This window comes from Astatotilapia calliptera, chromosome 7 (genome assembly GCF_964374335.1).
Source record: "Astatotilapia calliptera chromosome 7, fAstCal68.1, whole genome shotgun sequence".
Taxonomy (NCBI): domain Eukaryota; kingdom Metazoa; phylum Chordata; class Actinopteri; order Cichliformes; family Cichlidae; genus Astatotilapia; species Astatotilapia calliptera.
The window spans coordinates 30,140,807-30,167,696 of NC_137428.1; the positions used below are offsets into that span (position 1 = coordinate 30,140,807).

General features: G+C 39.2%; 1 protein-coding gene across 1 annotated transcript; it reads right to left on the minus strand.

The window, feature by feature from the left end:
* Positions 1-815: 815 nt before the first annotated feature.
* On the minus strand, positions 816-26,622 carry LOC113025923 (putative cytochrome P450 120). Its single transcript, XM_026174181.2, has 11 exons — positions 26,227-26,622; positions 25,458-25,535; positions 25,234-25,318; positions 24,912-24,947; positions 23,167-23,306; positions 22,706-22,829; positions 22,215-22,359; positions 21,148-21,258; positions 18,527-18,654; positions 10,826-10,913; positions 816-3,001 (listed from the first exon to the last, which is right to left on the minus strand). The coding sequence occupies exons 1-11, from the start codon at positions 26,414-26,416 to the stop codon at positions 2,840-2,842; spliced, it is 1,287 nt and encodes a 428-aa protein (XP_026029966.1). The 5' UTR covers positions 26,417-26,622; the 3' UTR covers positions 816-2,839.
* Between the last annotated feature and the right edge of the window lie 268 nt (positions 26,623-26,890).

Genomic DNA, 26,890 nt, shown 5'->3' on the forward strand with positions numbered 1-26,890 from the left:
GTTATTGAAATAATGACACTGGTAATGTGTCATGTGTTGTTAATTTTAGAACCTGCTAACGACCAGCTGATCTTTATTATGTCCTGTTACATAAAATCTTGGGATTGAAAGAGGGTATACTTTCTTTGTTACCATGTACTCAGTTGCAAGATGTTTCAACAAACCTTTTTTTTTAAATATTAAATGGCCTTCGAGCCTTTTAGTTTCTCTGTGCCAGCTTTAGTGAAATATTTTTGCAGCACCATATTCAAAATAAGAAAGAAAACTCTTAGTTTTGACATTGCTTATATTGCATTTCAATAAAATACTGAGTTTAAATGGTTCGCATATTTTCACATTCTCTTTAATTTCACACATCGGGTCAAATCTTATCATCTGACCATTTTATAATACATAACATGTCAGAGACAATGGAAACACTCTGTCTTTGGACAACAATAAGCCCTTAGTTTTAACTCTACAATCTGTGGATGTGATCTATCTGTTAGGACCTCCTTCACTCCAGTGTGCATGACAAACAGTGTACATTGTACTGCAAGATCCTTTCTACATAATGAACACTAGAGCTTTCACCTACTTCTGGATGAACTGAATGAACTTATCATTATCTAGCACATTCCTGAAAGTCACTCAATGCTGAATTCACAAAAACAGCTTAGAAGATCATTGTTTAAACTAGACCTAATTTTTAAATCACGTTTTAAAATATGATTATGTGGGCAACAAGACAGAGTGGTATGCAATAAAACTGCAGATATCTCAATAAGGCAAGTTAAAGGGTGCACAAAGGTTGAATGACGAGAGAATTTCACCAATTTATTTTTCAGGCTATGAACTTTTATTTCTGTACAGACGGAAACATCAAGAAAATGACAAGTCTCTCTAAGTATATTTTCTACCATAATGACGTAAATTTAAAATAAGCCAGTGAAAGAATCTTTAGACTAACTGAGCATACTCTGAAAAATAAACTGCTGGACTTAAACAGGGAGCATTTTACCCAGCGCACTTGAACACTTTAGTCTGCCAGTATCTCGCCGGTGTTTTAAACTAGAAGCAGAAAGTGGACGGTTAAATGACGAGGAAAAAAAAGCTCCAATAAATAAAACAGAGCCATATGTCCTTATGCATAAGAGGATACACTCTAAGTCGCTTTTGCCTGTCATAAACTGCGAGTAGGAGCGTCAGCTAATGGACAAGTGCAGGCAGAAGAGTGAGTCATACCAGTCTGCTCACAAGAACCTCATTTTCTGCCAGATCCTGTGTGATGTATGTCTGCAAGTGTGCGCGTTAGAGAGAAACAGTGAAAAACACGGAGACGAGCAACATGCATGGCGGCAGCTTAGCCGAGTGCGTGCGAGAGAGAGAGAGAGGAGTGCAGCAAAGAGAACAGTAGGTTTGTTGAGCAGCTCCCACAGGACAAGAACATCTTTCCGAGACGTGCTTTTAGCTGATTATGCAGACAGCGCAGCTTACATTCCACATGTTAGACAGCTTAGGTGTTACTTCACTGACAAATCTTTATTGGAACAAAACAAAACAAAAAAACAGAAAAAAGAGTGCTCTTGCAGCACCTCCAACACTTCATAAATTACAGCATTAATAACTTGTTTTTAAATTGGGACATTTTAACTGTATGTGTTTTTAATACACTTCAAAATGCTTTTAAAAATACTGGCCTGTAAACAGTCTTTTCCCTGTCACCATTTTTTGCTTGACGACCTCTTAGAACCATCCTGTGGAAAATCACTGCACAGTAAAACCTAAAATCTTGAGGTCAGAAAAATAAATACTAATATTTACTAATATAATGCATAAAAATACTACAAGAATTAAATTTTAAAGTTTTTTTCAGCCAATAAGATAACATTCAGATATTCAGAACATTGCATGAATCCTCTGTCAAACCTTACGATAACATAAAAACACTACTAAAGGCAAAATGCAAGTAACAACAAGGTATCTAAGTGATACAGCACAAGATGATGCATGTATACTTCAGCTGCACATTAATAAATATGACATTAAACTGATTCTTATAAATGTAGGAGGCACAGAATCGTTTCCATTTATGACTCAAATCATTCATGGTGCTTAAAATTCAGACGCGTGCTCTGAATTGCCTTCTGGCGTCATTTACATGGAATTCAGATGGCGTGCCAAGTGAACGCTTTCAAAAATAACCAGGTTAGTGTGTGTATGTGTGCGCGTGTGAGACTTGCATACTAAAAGGAGGCAAGTCGGTATGACGAACTGTTGCTAAGCACTGTTGGTTGCTAGGTGGTGGTGGTGGGGGAGACAGGTTTGCAGTCAGTGATGGAATCTGAGGGTTTACCTCGATTTTCATCCGTGCACGTGTCCCCCCTGGATGGATTTTTATTTTTTGGAGCTTTTTCACATTCTGCTCTCATATATACAAACACGTAAATGAGCACAAGGGAATTTTAAGCAAGAGGCAATGTTCATATAAAGATTTTCTCGTCAAAAATCTGGTCAATGTTTTTAAAATGTTGCATATTACTCATTAAAAAAGGCAGAACACAAACATCCGTTTGGCAGTTTCAGAGTCAACAACTGAAGAATGACTCATTTATCTCGTCTCCCATTGCAGTCATCAAGGAAAGCTGCAGAATATCTGGCAGAGGAACAGACAGAGGGAAAACCAGCACTCTCTCCGGCTTTCCCCGGGATGATTACTGTATTATATACAGCGGGGGAAAGCCTCACAGTTTGCTGGCTTCCCTCGGCGTGTCTTAAGATATTCTCCAGCGTTTTCTGCACAGGCATGTGTGACTTTTAGTAGAGTTTTTAGGTGCATCATGGAGCATACTGTGCATCCCTAGCTGGTGTCACTTCTGCCAGATAGGGTGTGATCCCGCTGGGTAAAGGTGACGGTGGGGGGGTTGGCAGGGCGAGACACGGGCAGCCATTTGTACTCGAGGTTCTGCACTGGAGGGTCCAAACACCAGTCAAAGTTGTTTAACAGGTACACGCACGCTTCCTGGCAGCGAAACACAAAAATACTGTTTTCTGGTTGTGCTTGCTCCATTTTACATAAACGAAACTTATGTAGAGTGAAGAGCTACATGGGTGTAAGTGACAATTTTCTATTTTAAAGCCGAGCGAAAACAAAATGTTAAAACTGAAGGCACTTGGCAGACCTAGAGCATCCACCAACGCTGAATAAGTCTCCAACTTGCAAAGCTACAGCCTCCACATCACTTCAAGCCTGTTTTTGTGTGTTCCTTTCCAGGTTTGAAAATAGCAATGCAACAACTTTTACCAGGCAAGCTGTAATGGAACATTTGGTCCTTTAGACCTGGAATCAACAATGCTTACATTCAGACACAAAATCGTACAGTTAGAAACACATTTTCCTTTGAGCAACACAGAAATTTGCATAATTTGAGGAGAAGACCTTTATTTCATTCCATATCATTTCTCTCAGTGTCACTCCTTTGTATTCCCTTCTCTTTCACTCATTCAATATATTGTTCTAGTCATCATTCTGTTTTATATATAACTATTATTCCATTCTATTACTCTATTTTAATATTTTCCAAATAACTCTATTCTATTTTGTTTAATTACTTTTTGTGCTATTTGTATTATTTTCTATTTTACTGTATTTCAATTTTCACTTCTGTTCAGTTCGTCTAGATTCTTTGCTTTCCCTCCAATACCCCATCATTCTATTGTATTATATTTGTTGTATTTATTATATTCTATTTCATTACTTTCTATTTTATTATGTTTTTTCTACTGTGTTTCATAGCATTTCACATAATTCTATTCTCTTGTATTCAATTCTATTACTTTTTTCATGTAATTATATATATTCCTATTTTAATCTATTTTCTTCTATTCCACATAATTCTACATTCTATTCTATTATTGCCAGTCTATTATTCTATATTATCCTATATTATGAAGCATTACTTTCCATTCTCTATTCTATTTCATTTTCCCCATACATATACTATTCTATTCTATTTTATTCTAGTGAGAGCACTGAGAGCTCAGAACTGGTGATGTCATAGACAACACTCCTTACCGGCTTATCCTCAGCCATGGACCTGTCTAACCAACACATATTTCCCCTGCGTCTCTCCACTTTATGAATGAAGATTTTCCTTGTGAGGGGGAGGATGAATGAACGGGGAAGGATCAAGGGAGTAACGGAGAGGAGAGGAGAGGGAATGAAGGGAGAATTATGAGAGGGGGGTGGGTAGCGAGGACGACAGGGGGAAGGATGAAGTGAGGCGATGAGTCACATCTCTGACCTAGATCCCTGCAGTCTACTTTTTACTCTGGTCATGCCCTCATCCTTCTGTGTGTGTGTGTGTGTGTGTGTGTGTGTGTGTGTGTGTGTGTGTGTGTGTGTGTGTGTGTGTGTGTGTGTGTGTGTGTGTGTGTCTGTGTGTGTGTGTGTGCAAATGGTCACCCTGCTGAAAGCCAAGCAGATGTACTTTAATCTGCCAGTCTGATCTTTTCTGTAATTAAGCACGGTAAGAGACGTAATCAAACACATGCATCATTAAAGCAAAGCAGATAGCTCTGTTATAAATTTATCATAATTAACTATTTAAAGACAGGATTAACAACTTAAAAACTGAGATAAGGGAAGATTCTGTTTGAGCAGCAAAATAAAAGCAGTAAAAATATAGTGTACATTTGTGTTGTGAAGCAGCATCAAACACTGATTCAGTCCTCTCTAAACTAAGAGGCAACGCTGCTGATGGATGCCAGTCTGTATCATTTAATTTAGAATGTACTTAAAAATATCCAGTAAAGTCAAATAAAAGAAATTTTATTAAAACTGTACACATCAAAAGTAGAATAATTTTTATAAATGTAAATTAAATATATAAAAGTGTAAATAGTAAAACAGGAAGAGAACACCTGTGCGATCTATTCCGAGCTCTACATCTATACAGCTTTAATAAACTACATCATTTCTTAAGCATCTGCATTTAACACTTTTTCATTTTTTTAAGTATCAGAGAGGTGGTAATTCTACTTTGTGTATTCACTACTGTGGCCAAATATATCGATATCTCCAGAGACAGAGACAAATCATGACAATCGTAAATAATCCAAAACAAGCAACTGATTATCTATGATGAGTAATCCAATTTGAAACAATAACTGTCCTGCTGAAGAGGGACAATAGCCGAACGAGGAGAGACATTAAACTGCTTTGAACTACACCTGAGCTCCACTCAATCACACCCAACATTTTCAGTGACTCATAAGTGTGAGTGCAGGGTTGAGTCATCCCTCACTGTTGCATTTTAGATAGCGTGCATTAACACCCCCATGTATCTTGCTGTTTTTACTGTTAAATAATCTGAGAACAAAAACATATAAATGATGTCTTAGTGCAGTGGTTCCCAATCTTTTTTTGCTGGGCCCCCCTTTGTTTTACAAGAAAAATGTTTGCACATCCTCCAACCACACACACCCATATTTTGCTCCATTGCGGGGTTTTTTTCACACCTCAAACATTTAGTAAACAATTAAACAAATACAAGTAATCTGCAATAAATTACAGGTAGTAATAAAATAAACTACTAACTCTTTTAGGCTACGTCCGGACCTACACGGGTATTTTTGAAAATCACCGAAAATGGAGATTTTTTAAAACTCATTTTTTTGCTTTTACGTGTGGACGAGGAATACAGAGTTCGTCACGCAACATCAAAGGTATGTGCCTTTTTTCACGTCACGCTGTGCGCCCCGTTTACATGAGATGAATTGCAGAATGGCAGATAGAGACAAAATACTGTCAATCTTACTATCTTTAGGTTTTACACGCTTACATTTACACACGAAGTTACTGTCCCTCCATTTAGAAAGGCAGAGTCACGGTGTAATTATTTTACATGTAGTTTTTTTTTTCATGTGTAATAATATTCAACGTTGCTATCAATGCATTTTTCAAAAAATGCCTCTCTGTGCAAAATGGGTTTAAAAATATAAACAACTTTAGGATACTGTTAGTCCATGATTTGAACAGCCCAGCGCTGCTCGAGACACAGGGAAAACCAATTCTGCAGGGAGACCTACCTCGGCACTTGTGCAGGTGAAACCAAAGGGAAGACCTGCTTCACCATATTTTCTAGTCTTTGGCTTAGAATGAAGTTGGTTTGGAAGCATATTCAGCGATGCTTCATCTCCTGCTTTGTGTTTCTGTGGGCGCCCTGTGCTAGCAATGTCTTTCAGTGAAGAAAACAGGACAGCTCTTGACCTTGGGAGACTGCTGCCCACTGGCTAACAATAAAATGCAAAATATGAGCCCTGTCACCCATCCAAAGATTTTTCTTTTTTTCAGAAATGTGCTTGCTCTTTTAGATGTTTACTGGCAAAGTCTATTATTTTTGTTTGTTGGTTGGTTATAGACTTTGACAATGATGCACCTGCCTCCTCAAGAGCAGCGGTCCAAACCCCCGGGCCATGGATCGGTACTGGGCCGTGAGAGCTGAGGCTCGGGTGTGAAATTTATGGTTTTCATGTTTTTTACCATTAACTCGGTTTCCCTGGATCTTTTCCTGTGTTGCAGTTGTGTGTCTTATTTTGAAAGAAATATTTACGTGTTACCATTGCGACCAGAAAGCATTAAGGGGCAGAGAGGAGGATGTTACTCTTAATGTTGTTGGCACATTTCAGGAGGACGCTGCTAATAAAGTTACACAATTACACAGTGAATTCGCATTTATTATTATAGTTACAAAATAAAAATCAAACGTACAGCTCTGCTATCACTTCCAACATAAATGAAGACAGGAAACTAAACAGCAGTGACGTTTGTAGGGTTACTGAAGTTGGGCTAGCTGGTATATAATTATGTGCTACGTGATCGCTAGCAACACAGCTATGTTAGCATAACATACACAGTGAAGCTGGAGGACGAACACTAACACTTTTCCACTTATAAAAGTTAACGTTAAGGTTCCTCATGGTTAGAGACAAATGCAATCGCATGGCAGGATGCTGTAAAAGGACCAAACTTCAGTCAGGAGAACAACTGAGATAATCCATCCACAATACGAGGTTAGTCATTAATATACTGCAACAACATGGGAATAGAGCAGCTGCCAGAGAATTCAACATTAATGACTCAATGGTACAGAAGTGGAGGAAGCAAGAAGAATGAGTTTAATAAAGTTTGATTTATCTGACTGCTTTGTTTCGCTTAATGTGCCTTATAATCCCGTGCACCTTATGGTCCGAAAAATACGTACTGCACACTGCAGTTTAATGTTGCAAAGCACCTCTTTTTAACTTCAGTGGATATTATACATGGTTATGCTCAGGATATGTCAGCCCATTTCTACTGGAAATGCCTTTTGGTTAAACTTTCAGCAAGGAATTTGCATTTGCACTGTTACATTTTATAAAGCTTTAATGTACATAAAAACCAGCTTCTTGTTTAATTTTTAAGTGAAAATAAATGATAGGTTGTCTTTTTGCGCTAGTAATGTTGTGGAGTTGTATTTTGTCTCGCATCAATTATATCGTCAGTTATATCGTTATCGCAAATTTTCAAATATATATCGTGATAAATATTTTTGGCCATATCGCCCTGCTCTACTTTAAACCCCTTGAAATAAAGCTGAAAGCCTGCACATCAATAACATCCTGATTATTTAATTAAAAATAAACTGAGTAGGTGAACTAGTTTAACTAATTAGTTTTAGTAGATTTTAGTCTAAGTAGATTTATTAGCCAACTACATTTTGTACAGATATAGTTAAATACTAATCACACATATATGCTCTGCTTTTCCTGGGTGTGTGGGAGATATTCCTGTGTGTCCTTCATTGCGGTAATGTTAGCATCTGAGTACCTCTTTTGAGGAGGTTTAGAAAAAACTGAAACACCGTTCTAACAGTGCTCTGAGAATCCAGACTGAGTTATTACAGTCACACTAATATATGACAGAGCAATACAAGAACAAAAACGCTCCTTTACTTCAAAGTCTTGTACACAAGCAAGCGTTGTTGTCTTGTGAGCAAGGGGATTTTCTTTTCCTGAGGCATGCATGCATGCAGCTAGGCTTTTCATGGCCATCGAAACATTTAATTCATATTTATGAGTAATTTAACAGGACTCTTGTTTTGAAAAGAAACATTGTAATACATAAAAATTCATGGTGCTAACGTTATCAAATGACCTACTGGATAAAATCTGTAGCCATTTCAACCAAATCTTTGGCAAATATGCAGAAATAAGAAGCCTGCTTTCATCTACCACAGCCTAAAAACAAAGCTGGTCACAGATAAATCTGTAAATCAGTGACAACTGAAAGTCTGTAATATTTCCTGGAAATCCACTGGCTCACAGTATTTGTTGTTGACTTGGTGTCACCACTTTGACTTTCCAGTGTCAAGCTGACAACACATACGCACACGTTTATTTACGTGCCCTCCTCTTTCTAGAAGGAATGCCCCCACATGGGAAATTAAATCTCTTTGCTTCCTGTTGTCATACCTGTAACACACCTGTCTTGTTCTCATGGCTGCGTGTGTATATGCGTGTGCCCAGTATATAGGCAACGGCAGCTATGGTGAATATGCCTTTGGGATTGTGAGGTGGTTAAAAGGGGACAGTCAGTGCCCGGATCTTTCCCTCTGGTATATCTAATAAACACACAGCCAGCCAAGCATTTCGTCATTCCCATGAGCAGTGCTCTATTTACTGAATGGTTGGGGGATGGTTTCCTTCTCTGACTGGTTTTTCCACTGTGTGTGTGTGGGCATGTGTGTTGGGGGGGTTGCACAGCCACAATCAGTTGAGCCGCAGCTGTCATCCACAGCTGGCTCGCTGTGAGCGTTTTTCCCAGTGCACTTCAGAGAAAGGTAAAGTAGTTGACCTGTTCTGCTAATGAAGCTCTGCTAACTCTGTGTTAAACTGTAGGCTATAAAAGAAAGATGCGGCCACCAGGTCTAAAAAACCCCCAAAACAATGAAGCCAATACAGAAGTGCTGCAAACCTGGACTCTAATGTCTAATGGCCAGCCGGGGGTTGAGTTCTTTGATTACCCAAGGAAAAAGGCCAGTTACATATCAGTCAATTACCTTTCTGCTCACATGGCATACAATCTCAGTGGACTCTTTATTGGTAACTCTGTGGGCTCAATCACTGGTTTCACGTCTTAATATATATGTCATGATGTCTATGTTGTAACTTGTGGTCCTTGCTAGTATAGGGTTGGACCGTAGCCACAGTTTCTTGTTCTTAGCAGACAAAGTTCAATGTGTTGTGTGTTCAATACACATTAGTTGGAGCAAGTAGGTATTTAAGCTACTGCTACCTTTCTATCATCTTGAAGCAGTCTGGCCGGACTCTAGTCTTTTTTGGACGGTTCTCTATAAAACCTAGAGATGGTTGTGTGTGAAAATCCCAGCAGATCAGCAGTTTCTGGATTACTCAGACCAGCCCATCTGACGCCAACAACCTTACCACATTCAAAGTCACTTAAATCACCTTTCTTCCCCATTCTGATGCTCTGTCTGATCTAAGGAAGGTCATATTGACCATGTCCATACATTAATGAGTGTTTGAACAGGTATACCAAAATAAGTGGCCCCATGGTGTGGAGGTTTACACATTCGCTTAGCAAGCAATTCTCCTTTTGAATTGCGTCAGAAAGGAGATCCAACATAAAACTTTGCCAACTTTGCATGTGGAGCAACTTGCTGTGGTGACCCCTTGTCATTAAGGAGCAGCTTATCAAAGTAGCTTGATAAACTGCTATGCACAAGGTAGCATTATCCTCTGTTTCTCTGTTCTGACTCACACGTTTCATCTACGTTATATTTCCTCTAACTTTGAACAATAACAGCATCTGTCAGTTTACTAGCTTAAGCTATTACTGTAACCGCTACAAATAGCAACCTCTTTACAAATGACAGATATGGTTAGTTTAGACCCCCCTCCCCCATTTACATACACAATTAATTACAGTTAAAATAATATCTAAACATACAACAATAACTGAACCCTTTAATCACACTTAACACAGATGCAGTAAACAGGTTCACGCTTAGCTGTTTTTGCATTAAAGGATTGACATGAGAAGCTCGAATCAGATCTCAGTGCAGGAAAATTTAGTAAAGATGCTGTTATAGGTGCCGTATCTCTGTGGTTTGCATAACGTTTTAACGCATATGGCCTACATATTCCCCAAAAAACCCCAAACAAGACACTGAATTTTTGTTTGACTGCGGCAAACACAAATATCTTTTTAAGAGGATTATGAAGTTTCTATTTTTACATTTAATGATAACTCTTTAACTAATTTAACTAAACGTTTAAGACTTGTTTACACAACATCTAGAAATTATATTGCTGATGTTCAGCATCCGGAGTGTGAAAATCTAAATTAAGAACTTCTTGTCAATTCTTTTTTGAAAGATATTAGTTTTGCTACAGACAACCTAACTGGATGCCTCAGTCTCACATCAGTAATATTTCGCTCAACTGAGACCTTACTTCACATCTGATCAGCTGCATCGCTTGCTTCGTCTCTAAAGAGGATAAATCCATTGCAAGTAAACTTTCCATTGACTTTTCAGCCGATTTCCCTCCACATGTAACCCAGAAGCCCAAAATATAAAATGCAGAGCTGAGGCTCAGAGACCACAAATCTTTCAACAAGCCATTAAATGCACCAGAGTCTCAGAGAGGAAGTAAAAAAAAACCCCCAAACCCCCCCAGAACCCACATAAAAAACCTTTTATGTTAAAGAAGTCACTTTTACAGTGATAATTAAAGAGTGTGTGTCGATGTATTCTTTGTCACGCTTGTGTGTGAAGGTCACCTTCAGAAAGACGTTGGTAAGTTTAGCTCCGATGCAGCTCCTGGGCCCGTTGCCAAAGGAACACAGGAAGTGCTCATGGCCTTCGTTCCTGCATATGCAAAACACAAGAGCTACAATTAAATTTTGCATAGGGTAGACAAATCAGAGATGCAAAAATCAATCAATAATCTATCTTGAACAGACTTCACAAACGTCAATCAAAAGGTATATCTTGAAAAAATGATTTTAAAAAAAGATGCACGTTATGCAAACTTATCCCAAATGGTATTTGAGGTTGTTTAAAAAAAATAGCTATTTAAAGTTGTGTTTCATCCATGAGAAATTCACAGCATGGCATATGACCATATTTAAATCTGATATAGACCAACCAGAGATGTATCTTGTAGATTTTTTTGTCAATACAAAGTATTTTTTAAGTTAGTTGTTCAAACTAAAACACCCTGACTGTTTTTTTCAGGTCATTGTTTCACTTTATGTTTCACTTTACTAATGACACTAAAGGGCACTAAGAGAAAGCAGGTCTCCCACCAAAGCCAATTCTCTCATCTCTCACTTTTAAAGACAATGAACTGCAGCTTCTCTGTGGGCTCTTCTTTTGCCCACACTCCACCTCTGCACCAAGTTTTATGGCTTTGTAGTTGTTTGTCTATCTGATAGAAATGCTGACAAATGGCACCAATCGCTTGCCTCCATCTCAGCTCTTGGCTGGGTGAAGAAAAAATGTGTACAAAGAATAAGGAGAGCATTGCTGCACGGTGATGCTCATCATCAAAAACTCTACAATGCATCATATAAAACACCCAGAATTCTCGATCAATCCAGCTGACCCCTCTCTCTTTGGCACAAAAGACAAATAAATTAGACCTCAAAGGAAACCAACCAAGAGTGCAGCTTAGAATGAAGTTCCACAAGACAAATGAACAAAAATCAGGGACCCAACTTTACTTCATCATGCCTGCTTTCTAATATTTCTTAAAAATATACTTAAGAAAGCAGGTCCTTTCCAACCATTACTCAATATCCATCTGATGCAGGCCGTGTCTTGCCTCTAATGGATCCTGTCTTCCTGAAACCTGAGCTCTGATTAAAAGCAAACAGGAAGCATTAGTGGTGCGTATAGTCTGGGTCTACTGTGTCAGATGGTTTGTGTGTGTGAGAAGTGTTATTATTAGTGTTCTCGCTAGCATCTGACTAATGGTTTAATGTACTATTAGGTACATCCTGAAACAGTAAGATGTGCGGCGTACACTATAGGAAGGGAAAGGAAGTCTTACCAAGCACTCCATCGTAATGCTATATCAAATATGTTGAGTGGATAGGAAGTGAATCAGAGCAGTATACTCTTGTGTGAAGTATAATTCATTTTTCTGCAATAAAGTATAATGAGAAAGCTCTGTGAGAGATCATGACTGAGGCCAAGAGGGCATCATCAGATTAATTATTAGATAGGGAAGACAGGGAAGAGGACGAACAAATAGCTGCAGATCACTTAAAAACTCTCATCATTTATTTTCATTTGCATCTTGTTGCATTTAAAGTTCAATGGCAAAAAAAACCCTACATCAAAGTTGCACTCACCAGTCACTTCATTAGGTACACCTGTTCAACTGCTTATTAACACAAATATTAACAGCATTAATGACCTGCTGAAGTTCTAAGTGAGAATCAGAATGAGGAAGAAAGGTGATTTAAGTGACTTAGAAGGTAGGATGGTCGTCGGCACCAGATGGGCTGGTCTGAGGATTTCAGAAACTCATGATCTACTGGGATTTTCCCACATAACCATCTCTAGGGTTTACAGAGAATGGACCAGAAATGAAAATATCCAATCCAAGAAGGCAGAGCAATGGTTCTCTGCCTTGTTGATGCCAGAGGTCAGAGGAGAATGGCCAGACTGGTTTGAGCTGACAGGGAGGCAACAGTAACCTTGCAACAGCATAATAAGACCATGACAGATGCTACTTCTGTTGGCTAAAAACAGTAAATGTAGGCTACAGTTCACGCAAGCTCACCAAAACTGGACAACAGAAGACTGTAAACAGCAACAGTTCGGGCTGGTGGTGTGGGGAATATTTTTTTAGCACACTTTGCGCACCTTAGTACTAACTGAGCATTGTTTAATGTCCATCCCTTTATGACCAACACACCCATCTTCTGATGGCTGTTTCCAGCTTGATAACATGACAATGCAATTACTGTACTCAAATGGCTTCCAACACATCTCAATCCAATAGAGAACCTTTGGGATGTGGTGGAACGGGAGGGTCACATCATGGATGTGCAGCTGACAAATCTGCAGCAACTGTGTAAAACTATCATGTCAACATGGACCAAAATCTCTGAGGAATGTTTCCAGCACCTTGTTGCATCTACGCCATGAAGAATTAAAGCAGCTCTGAAAGCAAAAGTGGTCCAACACAGTACTAGCAAGGTGCATCTAAGAAAGTGAAGTGTGAGTTTATAGCCTAGCTCACGTGCCAAACTTGAGGCTTAGGAACACTAGTGCACAAACTAATGGGCAGCATCTTGAATTCTATGTGTCATTTATATGCAGTCTATTATTTTAAAACGTAAAGCCTATTATCAAAACTGTTATACTTAGTTCAACTAGACTATGACAAACTCCTGCCATTATCTTTATGAACTGGTGACTCTGGTTTGTGTCGTTTCTAAGAATTCATACAGTGGCTGACGTACGCAAACACAGACATTTCAGATAATTTCTACTTCAAATTTAAAAAAAGATGTCTCTCACTATTTTTGGAGACAAGAAGAAAAGTCCCTATTCTCGGATTTATGTGAAACTAGCAACACAGCCCACTGCAATAGCTAAGATTTTTATCTGTGCTTGGTAGCATTTCTGATTCACTTATCTAGGGCCAGAGTCTGTGTGGGCGTTGAGCTGATAGGATGTTAACTTGCCAGCTCCAATATTTGCCTCCAACAGGAAAAGCACACATACACAATATACGACGAGTATGAACGGGAACACACACGGTAGATAATACACCCAGCTACTGCCCAAAAAAATAAAAAATAAACAGATGAAACTGTGGTGATTGTAGGTGGGCTTGTTATGTAACAGGACTGCAGTCATTAAATTAAACAGCCAGGTGGCAAGAAAATGAGCTGGGCAACTATCAAGAGAGACAGGAAACCGGTCACCAGGAAGACTGGCAGATGGAAAACCAGAGACAGGAACAGTTGGGAGGAAAGGGAAACAAACACGGTGATAAATGAAAAATAAAGACAAGCAAAGACAGGCAGCAGAGGTTTGCACGGCAAGGATGAAAGATATATCAGCTTTGGTCGCACAGATCGCTTCTCAGGGTTCAATAAAATTTACTGACAGTAAGAAATATCAAAAAGGTGACCAGAATCATCCATACAAATATACACATCTTCTTAATGTGGATGACTCACACCTTTATTGAGGTATAGTCAAACTTCTAGCGCCTACACTCCACGTTTCATCTTTGTCTTTTGTTTTTTTTTGTGCAGTTTCTTATTAATGACTTTTCTAGAGTTTTCTTTTACATCAGACTATCTCAAGGAAAATCTCCTCTGACTCACTCCTTAACCCTGCACCATCTTACCTGATGCTCACACACGCAGACACAAAGCATGCCATCTATTCATTCATAGATTTCTCTTCTCAGCTGAGTGCTCTGTTCACACACTTCAGAGTATTTAAAATGGTGTCCATTTCCAGGCTAAAAGTATCTGCCTGTTAGGCAGACTGAACAGATTTTTGACTCTTTTTTTTTTTTTTTTTGCGCTATAAGTATCTAGTTGGATCTACGTCTTAAGTTATTAAGCTGTTTTAGGATCATTTCTTTTTTGAGTTTGTGTACCATCTTCCATCTGTGTCTCCTTACTTCACAGATGGAAGACCCCCAGTTCGAGACCAGAAAGAAGCACAAACCCAGCCTCAGGGGGTAAGAAGCTAGTGTGCTCCCAGTGCTGGTTCCCAGCTCCGATAAATGGAAGGGCTGCATTAAGAGGGGCGTCTGGCATAAAATCTGTACCAAACCAAATATGTGGAATCGTCTGGTGTGACGACCCCTTGGGAAAAGGTAGAAAGTACCTTCTACTTTAATACCTGAGAGAGTTAATCTATGCTGTAAATGCAAACCCCTCTGAAATCCAATGCCGTAACCTGACTAAAGCTCGCACTGTGACTGTTGAATTCAGCACCATCAATTCCTCCTGAGCTTTTCCGGCTATTTCTTCTGCTTCCATTTTTCAAACCGATCGGAAGATAATGGATCAGCTCAAAGAGAGAAACTCCAAACTGCCAACTGTAACATTAGATTGCTTCATTTGGTGTGATGGTTTTATCTGGTTTAAAATAAAAGTCAACACGTAATTAGGTTAGTTTTAACAAGATAAGAGTGAAGAAGAGGTCTCTACACACACCTTCAAAAATGACAACTGATGGCAGTAGATTTCTCTGCTCAACAAAAAAGTAAATAAAGTAAATATATGCAGTATATATAAGAAATTCAACATTATTACTGTTTCATCGCAAAAAGGATGGGAGCTTCTCTGACTCATTCTTCTGTAACCCATCACACTCTTTCCCAGGGCATCATGGGAGAGAAAAAAGCTTCTCCCCCCACTCTACACACAGACACACACTCACAGAAATACACACAGGGGAATCCCTATTGGTGAAGATACTGACAGGTGACCAGTTTCCATGGCAGCAGCTTCCTTCCTACATACATACATTCATAGTTTTTTTCTCCACTCTCTGTCACATGAGAGAGAGAGCATGAATGACAATAAACAGTTGAATGAAGGAAGTGAATGAACAGATGAATGGCTGACAGAGAATGAGCCAGCTTGGGTTTCATTTTACCAGAGCAGGTAACAGACAGAGAGTCTTTATGCATCTCCTTTTGTATTCAGAAGGCTTTTTTATTTTACTTTCCCAGCAGACAGTCTGAGCAAGTACATGTAAAAGCGATGCAGTCAGACTTGTGTGCTCAGGCGCTGTTATCTATCTGCATTGGTTGCTATAGTAAAGACGTGGGCGTATGTATATAAAGTACTAACCAGCACTCTTTTCTGCTTTGCGGTCATAAAACAAGTTGTAGAACAGACTATTGATTTAATCTTGCTGTCATCTATTTTAAGAGTGCATTTCTATCCAGTAAAACTGTGCATTTTAGTCTGACTGCAGCAAATGTGGCCTAAACCCCCTCAGCTATTCTTAAAGTTATCATTGAAACAGGAAGTTATTGTGTGGTACCTGCTGCAATTAGTAATCCATTATCTGTGCCTATGTTAATACAGTATAACTTTGTCATTTAGTCACGTTATCAACAGCTTCAGAACCTCTTCAGCTGTTCATACTTTCTGTATAAGCATAATACTGTGCTATAAAGACTGAACATGGTGCATTTCCAACAGGGTGAAGAACCCAACACAGAGATAGTTTTTACAAGGTGCTGAACTGAAAATATAATCGACAACACAGGTATTCACCCTGCCTGCGCAGCAAGCCATTTGGCCATTATATAATGAAGCTAAAGCATTTTGGGGATATGTAAATTGTGACTAGCATTATATTTGCCATATGTGCACCCATCAGGTATAACATTATGACCACCTGCCTAACCGTGTGTTGGTCCCACTCCCAAAAAAGCCCTGACCCATCAAAGCATGGACTCCACCAGACCCCTGAGAGTGTGCTTTGCTATCTGGCACCAAGATGTTAGCAACAGATCCTTTACAGTCCTGTAAGCTCCGAGGTGGGGCCTCTGTGGGTCAGATTTGTTTGTCCTGCACATCCACAGATGCTCAATTGGACTTAGCTGGCGTTTGGGGTGGCTGAAGCTCGAGAGGTAGAGCAGATCATCTACTATTTGGAAGTCCATTTAACTCAACTCATTTTACTCAAACTATTCCCGAATCATTTTTGCTTTGTGGCATGCCTCAAAGCAGGGTCCATTACTATAATTCTTTCTTTTCAGATTTTATCGAGTGCCTTATAAATCACTATACGTATAAATGCACATGGAAGAAAATGCTCTATTATTTATTCTTTTATCTTTTTCTTTGTGTTTTTTTAAACATCTTTTTGTGACGCATTTCCTCGATCCCTGATGTGTCACAGCACTAAAAGCTTCCTCCCACTTACTCTTTCTAATGCTGATTGTGTTTGACTGTGCAAATGTGGCGTGTTTGTAAGTATGTATCAGTAAGGGAGTATAAACAGAACTGCCCGTTTGCTTCCTTCTTGTTTGATCTAAGAAATTTTCAGAATAACAAACAAAACAAAAAAAATTCACCATTTTTTTTAATTTTACCATTTTTTCCATTGGTCCACAAAGTCCTGTCCGTTCTTGAAGCTATTTTGTCAGTTTACAATTTTTTACTCTTTGGCTGTGTGTCAGTCACATTTATTTAATGTGCAGGTCAATCCAGCAACATCAAGAAAACCTATGTTTGAAAAAAAAGCCCATGAAATTAACACCTCATTTGAGGCACAGCTCATATATTTTAAGTCTGTGGGAAAGCCTTGATTAATAATGTTTTTCCCTGAAAGACTGATACATTACCTTTTCAAGGCTGAAGTTCTAGGCATAATTGATTGCTTTTTCTAAAGACATTAATGACTAAATACTGCATGGTTTGCGACTTTCGGTGATGCTGGGAATGACTAGAAACCTTCGTTTTAACCCTCGTGCTTTTTCATGTTCTTGTACAATACTCCTCTTCATTGGTGCTAGGATACCAGAGACACTTTGGTCTATATCTGTAAAGAGCTGTTAACTCGATAATAGTGTTGTCAAAAAAGAAAGGAAAAGATACTAACTGGTCCTCAAAATTACTGTTGGATTATATACTCGTTTGCAACAGTACTGTTACCATTAGTGCTCTCCTCGTGCCCTCCAGTTGACACACAACTTCACACTGCACTGCTGTACTTTCACTCTATGAGGAATTTTGAGAGGTCAGTAGCGCTCCTGTTTCATCAGCACTGAAGTATTAAACCGTTATCATAAATGTTTACCTGGCTGGCGTGTACATTAACATTTGCTGTTTAACTATTAGCAATTGACCATTTACTACTTAGTTAGCAGTTACAACTAAATAAAAAAACGATAACATTAATGTTGGAGTAAGTAGCAAAACATTATCTAATTTCCCTGACTGTAGTTTTAAAAGACAGCATAAGTTTTACAGTATAACATAATTATTTGGGTTTGAAAAGAGTTATTTTTCTCTTAAAGGCAGTCAGCAGATTGAATGTGAGAAAAGTTCATCAGCAACTACACAGAAACAATAGCAGTCTACTTTAACTGCTCTGTTTCATCAGCAACAAAAATATGGTACCAAGTCACCAGAAGCGCGGCACTACCTCACTGCCCCTCGTCCTTTTGTGTTTATGTGTTGGGTTTTTTTCACTACCATTTTACAATCTTTAAACATTTGTCATATCTACACTTTGCATTAGTGATGCAATTTTTTGCACCATATCAGGCAACTTAAAAAAATCGTGTTGTCATTGATGTTATTGTTTGCATTGTTCTAATTTCTGTTTTGTAATGACTCTATTTTCCCCCATAGTATTGACAATGGTATCAAGTATTTCCAAGGTGTCGACATCGAGTTTGAAATTCTACTACCACGATGACACTCCTTGACAACTAGAAAATAAAATAAAAGAATGAGAGAAAAGATCCTCACCTTCCGCTCCATCTCTCTGGCAGGAAGGCATCAGGCTCCTGAAACACCTCTGGGTCGCGATGGACGGCATGGCTGATATAAATCACACCAAAATCTTTAGGAACATGAAACCCCATGAGCGTGGAGTCCTACACAAACATACAGAGAGACATATTCACATTATTTTCATATTATTAAATATCATGTGGGTAACAAACTTGGCTTTGAAATGCTTTCCTGGTCTTTTACTGAACGCTTGTGTTACTTTACACTGCATTTTACATGTGTACATACGCACCTGACCTGCAGTGAAAATGGCACAATTGTAAGAAAGAAACTTTTGACTCTTTCCCCCATAAAGACAACATTTGGCAAAAAGGGGAAAGGGTTAAAAACCCTTTTAAACCACAGTGAATAGGCCCCACTTTTAATTCTGAATAAAAACTCAATTTTAAACAAAATATCCCGGGCCCAGTTTTCCATTAAGCCCTGGTGAAAAGAGCCACCTTGGGGCAAAAAGACCAATTGTTGCCCTTTTAAATCACCTTTTTCACTACATCCATTAGCAGCCGCACTAATGGACTGCCGGAGAACATGATCACTGTTTCTCTTTCCTGTGCACACTCATTTTTCTCTCTGCCTCTCTCTGGTGGAGTGGAAAATCTCTTTCATTCTCCCTCTTCTCATTGAGAAATGCCTCAGCACTTGGTTTCATTCTTTCTCCCTCCTCCCCTTTCTCTCATTCACTCTTGCACACAGGTTGTAAAACACCACTGCATATCTTAGTTCCACCTGATGGGAGGATCCACTTTTTTCCACCTGATTGTGAATACTAATGACCACTCATTCTCCTACACACTTCCCTGCACACATAAACATCTCATCAGTCCTTTCAGAGCAGGCACAGCACTTGCCTCTTGCATTTTCTGGCAGGGCATCAGCTATGGCACTGGCAATATGTCATTATTAACAGCCAGTTGTCTTCAAAGTACTGCTTTTCAAACTTTAGCTGGAGTATCTTTAAGTATACAAATATTCTCACAGCTGCTCGAGTCACTGTAGATATTCTAGCGCCCAGTCCTGTAAGTCTTGCTCGTGCATTTGTGTTTATCTTATTTATATCTCTGTATAAACCACTGACGCTGGCAAGAATGGTGCACTGGTATGTTTCACAGGAGTGACAAAACTTTCCACTCCGCTTCAGAGCATCACCAGTTCACTTTACCCTCACTCGAAAACACTGGCACCACCGTCCCCTCCCACACTCGCTTCCTTCCGGAGGGGAAGCGGAGGAAATCGATCACAGAGAGAGATCAATGTCTCTGATTGGACTGTTGCATAAGCCTGTTTGCTGAAGTCACAGGGTTCAAAGACTGCCACGGAGGGAAGAGGCGGACACACTGTTGAATTCCTCATCCTTGGGGTAAAAGCAGTCAGTAGGCGGTAAGTCGAGACGACGTGGGCTTTGACTATCAGGCAGATGTCTGATCAGTGTACATATTACATTTTACTAGACTTTTCTCAGCAAACACGCCTACAAAATATCAGTTTACATAATCACATGAGAACCAACGGACCATGCACAGCAAACAGGGTGAAAGGAAAAATAATAATACAATTAAACAAACTTTAAGATATTATAATAACTGACACGTGGAGTGGTTTACCTGTGGTAAACCTCACAGCTGGGCGAACCTTCACAGCTGTAGTTGTAAAAGCACACAAATAAAGGTTTCAAGAGGACTTTCACTAACACTGACTGCTACTGTGAGAGAACAGAAGAAGTCTCGAAACGACTGTAAAGTTGAATTACCGCATTTGAAGATATACAATATTTATTTACTAAGTCCTTCTGCAGGACAGCATACACAGACAACGCTCTTAGAAAAGTCTTTCATCTACAGTCAGCTGTCGCCATCTAGAGGAAGGCAGAGCAAGACAAAACAACTAATGCTTACTACAAGTACTACTACAACTACTTCTACCTCAGGATTAAAATTATAAACACAAATACAAACCATAAAATATCTGAAAACACAGGTTTGCTGGGAGGTATTTCAATAGCAACCTGTTCACATGCTGCTAGATTTATTTCCTTTGAATTCAGCAAGTTTTTATTGAAGTGCAAATTGTGCTGACCGGTGATGTCTGAGCAGGCTTTGGTTTCATGCAGGTGAAGAGTTCATGTGGACCAAAAACAGGAAAAGGATTTGCCAAAATGCAATCCACTGAAACTACTGGTCATCTGACAATGACTAGGCTTTTTAAAAATGCAACAATCCGCAACAGTAAACAATCTGTCCCAAAGATTAGTCATTACCCTAAAGGCTAAGTCACCAGACTAACCAATAAGTTCCCAATTTAAGTCATTACTGCTGCAGGGTTGTATTTTTTCAGTTGTTAAATATTCTCATGATGATGTTCACTTCCGCACTCATAAACTTTGGACCTCTGAATAGAACTAAATAGATTCTGCAAAAAGTTTTCTAACTGACCAGATGAGTGGTGGAAAAATCAGACGTGTTTGACATGGATACGAAATTAAAATCTTCATTCTCTTTCACTTTTAAGACATTACTCACGGTATAATTGTGCTAGATGAGGAGCACTGGCTCATTCACTGAAATTTACATAAAAACTACCTGATCAGCTATTCTGCGTCCACCAATGAAAGGAGGCCATAGCCTCTGCACCTCCAGCAGCACCCGGCACAGGTAATCAGGGTCTTCTGCTGCTTGACGACGGGCTTTCTCCTGAACATGGAGACAGAGACAACGAGCTGTATGTCAGAGCACAAAGATTTTTACTGAAAACTGAAACATTTTACATATAGAGCCTACATGAATCTCAAGTCCTGCTGATGCTGACGTTTGAGTTATACTGGTAAGGCTCAAAATTAGAGGCGTGGGATGACAGCTTTGATTGCTTTAGTTTTTTGTGTCTTTAAAAAAAAAAAAAAGTAATCAGGTAATGGCATGGTGGATGTCCATCGTTTATTTTCTTTAAGTTTCCTTGAAGACGTTTCACCTCTCATCCGCGAAGCTTCTTCAGCTCTTCAGAATTGAAGAAGCTTCTCGGATGAGAGGTGAAACCTCTTCAAGGACTCTTAAAGAAGTCCAAACATTTTCTTTCCAAGCTCCTTAGACCACTGCATGTTGATGTGTACAAATGGCTAGCAAACATCGCAGCTAGCTGGCTAACCGTAGCTTCAGGTTTGTTTTTTTGTCCCTGTGTAAACTGCATTTTTGAGTATGTTGAGCATTTTTGAGTCCTTCTTGACAGTATGATTGGTGGACTCCATTTCTACCTTAACACTGGCTTGTTTTGATCACTGTTAGTATTTTATGAGGCACTAAGACAATCAGCTTAACGGGGATTTTATACTTCAGTGTTAAATCTACGCCGTAGGAACACTGTAACCAGAAACCCTTCTGAAACACTACACTGTAACGTACTGTAATGCTATCCCTGACCTGACACACACCTCCCTGGAAAAGTAGCTAAATGTTGAGTCAATGCTATCTACAGCTTTTGTGACTGGCCTGTTTACTACCGTGGATTCCTCCTGCGCATTCATGGCTGCTTTTCCTGCAGTTGTTGAATAAACGTGAAAGAACAATAATCACTGCCTTTACAAAAAGATATAACAAGTTGGGTAACACTAATGTTCCCTCTTTTTATTGTAAACTCTTCTCCTGTATTTGTGTACCTGTCCATTCCCACCGAGTGCCAATGTGAAGGAGGTGAGCAGTGATGCCAGGGCTTTCGGGATCAGCGCTGAAATGAACAACAGGAGGTGCTGGGCTGCAGAACTTGAGTCAGGCAGCGGCAAAGAACCGAGAGAGCCAACAAAACTGGAGAGGGCCGCAGAGACAGAAAAGAAAGAGAAAGGATCCTTAATCAAGGGCCACTTATACAAATCAGAGCATCAGTATAGACCCAAGGCCTCCACTAGAGTCTGATTTATGTTTGAAAGGAGAGATTTATACATCATTTAACTTCAGTCAAGTCAAGTTTATTTGCGTAGCATTATTCAGACACAAGAGGAACAGAAAGTGGAATACAAAACATATAAAACATATCTGTCTTGATATAAAACGTGCACAAACAATCCGGATAGAAATGTAACTATTTAATTGAGAAAAACTTGTTTTTGTGAAAGCAGCAGTGGCAGATGAACTGAGGTGTGTGCAGTCTCACCCCTCTTTGTCATTCTCCAGTTTATCTTTGATGATGTCCATCAGTTTGTTCCTGGCATCGAGGGCAATGGAGAAACCCGACGACCACATAGGAACCTTCACATTTACTGGAGCAGAGATCAGGCCTGCAGGGTGAGGGGGAGGAGGGCAGAAGGCGCAGAACAAAAGAGTCAGAAACACACAGATGAATGTGTGCGGTCCCAGAATGAAAGAGGACGTTGGAGATGTTGCAATAGTCTATTGCACAAAACTTGAAGTTGCCAAAAAAAGACAAAAGAAAAAATTGTCATGTTTTAACATTACCAGAGGTGTTAAGATTGATCACTTCTTAGTGTTATATTTAAATAAAAATACGTTGCAGAAAGAACATCAATGCAAAAGGCTGCAAAAAAATTAAAATAAAAAATTAGCACGAGGGTTTTTTTGTGTGTGTGTGTGTATGATTTATCTGTATGGCCCTACCGTGCCAGTGCTGGGTGCACAGCTGACTGATTTCCTGGAAAAGTTCAGGTTGCTTCTCAGCTCGTACGTTCAGAAAAAGGCCCAACACCAGCTCTGTCCCCAGAGACTTAAAAGCAGTGTATACACTCTCTGGCTGACCACTACACAGACACACACAAGTATACAATCGGAGACACATTGATGAGTTTATTCAATTAAATTATTCAATTCAACTTATTTATACAGCACCAAAACACGATAACAGTTTCCTCAAGGTGCCTCTATATTGTAAGGTGGACCCTATAGTAATACAACAGAGAACTGAACGATCAGATGAGCCCTTATGAGCAAGGACCTTGGTGTCAGTGGGAAGGAAAAACTCCCATTTAACAGGAAGAAACCTCCAGCAGAACCAGGCTCAGGGAGAGACTGTAATTTAAGCAAGTGACTTCAAGAAATACTGATAGAAACACACCATAAAGCTGTATATGTATGTATGAAAATATGAATATTATAAACATTGGACGTTTATATTTTAGTGTCCTAACAACTACATTTAAAAAGCTTCTGTACTTTTTTCACATGGTGATATTCATCTTCACAGCTTTGGTTTCAAAGTTAGGTTGGGTGTGTTTGGACAAAATATTGTCATTGTGGTTGTGTGAATTACATCTGCGGTGGGTGGTGTACACTGTATCTGTACATCAGCACAGTGTGTTTGTAGTGAAACAATCAGGATGTGACTGAAGTGCAGACCTTCAGCTTTATTTCAAGGGGTTCAAGGCGGTTACTTGTTTAGTTATTGCAGACATTGTTACACACAGTCTCCCATTTTCAGAGGCTAAAATAATCGGATACACTAACACATTTTTTATTCCAAGGATTCTTCTTCCTTTCTTTGTCTTTCAGTGACTTGGCCTTGATAAACTCTTGAGTTGCTTTTGCAGTTGGCTTTGAGTAATTATCCATTTGTACTGTAAAGCGCTGTCTGATCAGTTCTGCATCATTGCTCTGTGCCCTTCATAATTCATCCTGCTCCTTCTATAAACGTCATCAACAAACACGCGTGACCTGGTTACACTGGCAGCCATTCACGCCCGTGCCACAACATCATCTCCACCATGTTGACGGTGATGTCTCCTTCAGATCAGGAGATGTTTCTCTCCTTCTCTATAATTTCCTCTTCCCTTCAAGTTAATCTGGATTTCATCTGTCCAAAGACTTTTTTCCCTAGAACTGTACAGGCTCTTTTAGTTTTCTGGCAAACTCTACTTTGATCTTCTTGTTCCTGAGTGTAACCAGTGGTTTGCACCTTATGGTGAACCCTCTGTATTTATATTCATGATGGCATCCACCGATTGCACACATTAGACTGATACACCTATCTTCTACAGATTTCTTATTTCTTAAGTGATTTTTTTTCTTAAACAAGGTAAGAATCTGTGATGCTACACCTGAGTTCTTTTTTAAGATCTCTTAGTGCAGCTGAGCTGTGTGATCCTTTTGATCACACAGCTCATGAAACTGCTTGTCAGTAATTTGTCTGATTAATTTTGAGCCTCTGAAATAAAGGACTACATACACAGTAAAAATACTTATGGACCTAACTTTACTCTTGCTTATCAAAGAGTATCACTTTTTACTTATTCGGACTGTGAAACAATACTTGTTGTAAATCTCATTGTATTCTTTGAGCTACATTAATACATATAAATATATCCGTGAAAAAGGTAAATATGTGTGGATATAACTGGTGTAAGTGTTACCTGACAGAGAGGTCCTTCAGACAGCGCTCACATACACTACACAGACACAAACAGACAAGCACAGACATATTTTAGTCTTAAGTAAAAGTACAACTGTTTTTTTGGAAAGAACTGTTGTTTCTCAAACAAACAGGGACTCAGCTCTTGCAAGAGAAACCTTTGACATGGATGGACACATTTCAACTGCTGCAGCAGTGAAAGGTTTGCAGTTGCGTCACATATATCTATGCAATTATTTCTGCCGCCACAACCCAAACTTCAGTCAGAGGCATCCCCCAGCTATCAAATACATGAATTACTGTTGTAACAATATTATGATTACCTTGCGATATAATCACTCCACGATCCCAAACAGCTTCCTGTAAAGAGGCTGGTAAGTGACAGGCGGAGAAGGCATGCCTCCTCACCTAAAATATACCAATACAAGTCACTGTTTGCAAAGTTTTTTGCTTGTATTTAAAGCATGTGGAGTAGGGAAGGGAAAATTGATACTCAAATTGAATATACTTTAAGTGTGGGCCATCTTGTATGTGTGTGAGTGTTTACCATTAGTAGTAACAATGGTGTCACCATACATGTTTGTCATCAAGTCAGTTGGATCCTTAAGAAACAAACTGGACTTCTCTGAAACACATCACATAACATCTCTGCATACTCTTCAATCAAACGTCCACGTCACACTTTGCTTCATTTGTACTAAACACAACATGCATGGAAAATCTCTGCTTTTTCTCATGAGTGCTTCTGTGATCTCATTCCTATTTTACAGCATAACAAAAATATCATCACATCACGATGCATAAGTTGAATAAATCATGCCATGGGATATTTAAACTGTTTAAATGTGAGAGGCAGAAACGACTAAATTAAGGTTGGAGATATTTGTATTTAAGGGACTAAATTTGTTTACACAAATTCCTACCGCTAGCATGTGCTTTAAAATTTAAATTATAAAACTTTAATGTCCAGTAAGTCATGTATTAAAAAAAATCTAAATCACAAATAAATACAGTGTGTTAACATTAACGCTTTAAAAAAATCTATTTTCTCTCTCTCTCTCGGTATATTTTGGTCACTGAATAGGCCCTATCCTCATTTTAAGTGTGCAATATAATATGAGTAATTTATTAAAGTGCAAGTATTTAAATCATTTGTAAAAGTAAAAACAATTAAACTTCTATAATAATAATATTTTCCCCCAATACTATCCCGAGTCTCTCCCATGGACTACTCGAGGAAATTTTTTCCATATATCCCTTTGACTGTGGAAGCAAAGTTTAACTATGTGTCGTAAAAGAGAAAGTGTTCACTATACCACACAGCAGCTCTCTCATCCCTTGCACGGAGCAGATAAAGGCTGTCGGTCTGTTCATTAGGCGGCAGAGAAACATTCTGCTCCGGTGTTTTTCGATCCTCTGCTGGCAGAAGCTCACCGGGTCCCGGTAGAACTCCAGGGACTTGTCCCCGAGCAGCGATACACCTGCATTTCCTGGTAGTTTAGTCATTCAGAATCTGAGTGCAACGACGTTTATCTTCTGTTTGGCTTGTAAATGGCACTGTCAGAACACCAGGAACTCTCAACTTTTTAAAACCAGGTCCAGGTCCGAACTAATTCCTTATTTATCTGTGACTATCCACACGAGCGACCTTGCGAACTCTTGCCAGCTTAATGTTGTTTCTGTTTTCTCTGAGGTACCGTAAAGTGCCCACCTGCACCAGAGAGTGATGCGTTGAGGTGTTGCCCGTAATTTAGATTGACGTTGTAAAGACGGATTAGTCCAGGGATGTCAAACTCGTTTTACATCAGGGGCAGTCACCAAGTTCAGCTAACTGGTCAACATTAAATTTGGATCAGGTGTAGTGAAGAGGGAGGGTCACAGGGAGAACCTCTGTGTTCACATTTTGAGAGTGTGGAGTAGTGGGATATATAAGCAGGCAAACCACTGACTAACATGGGCACAAGAACTTTTTATGGGATG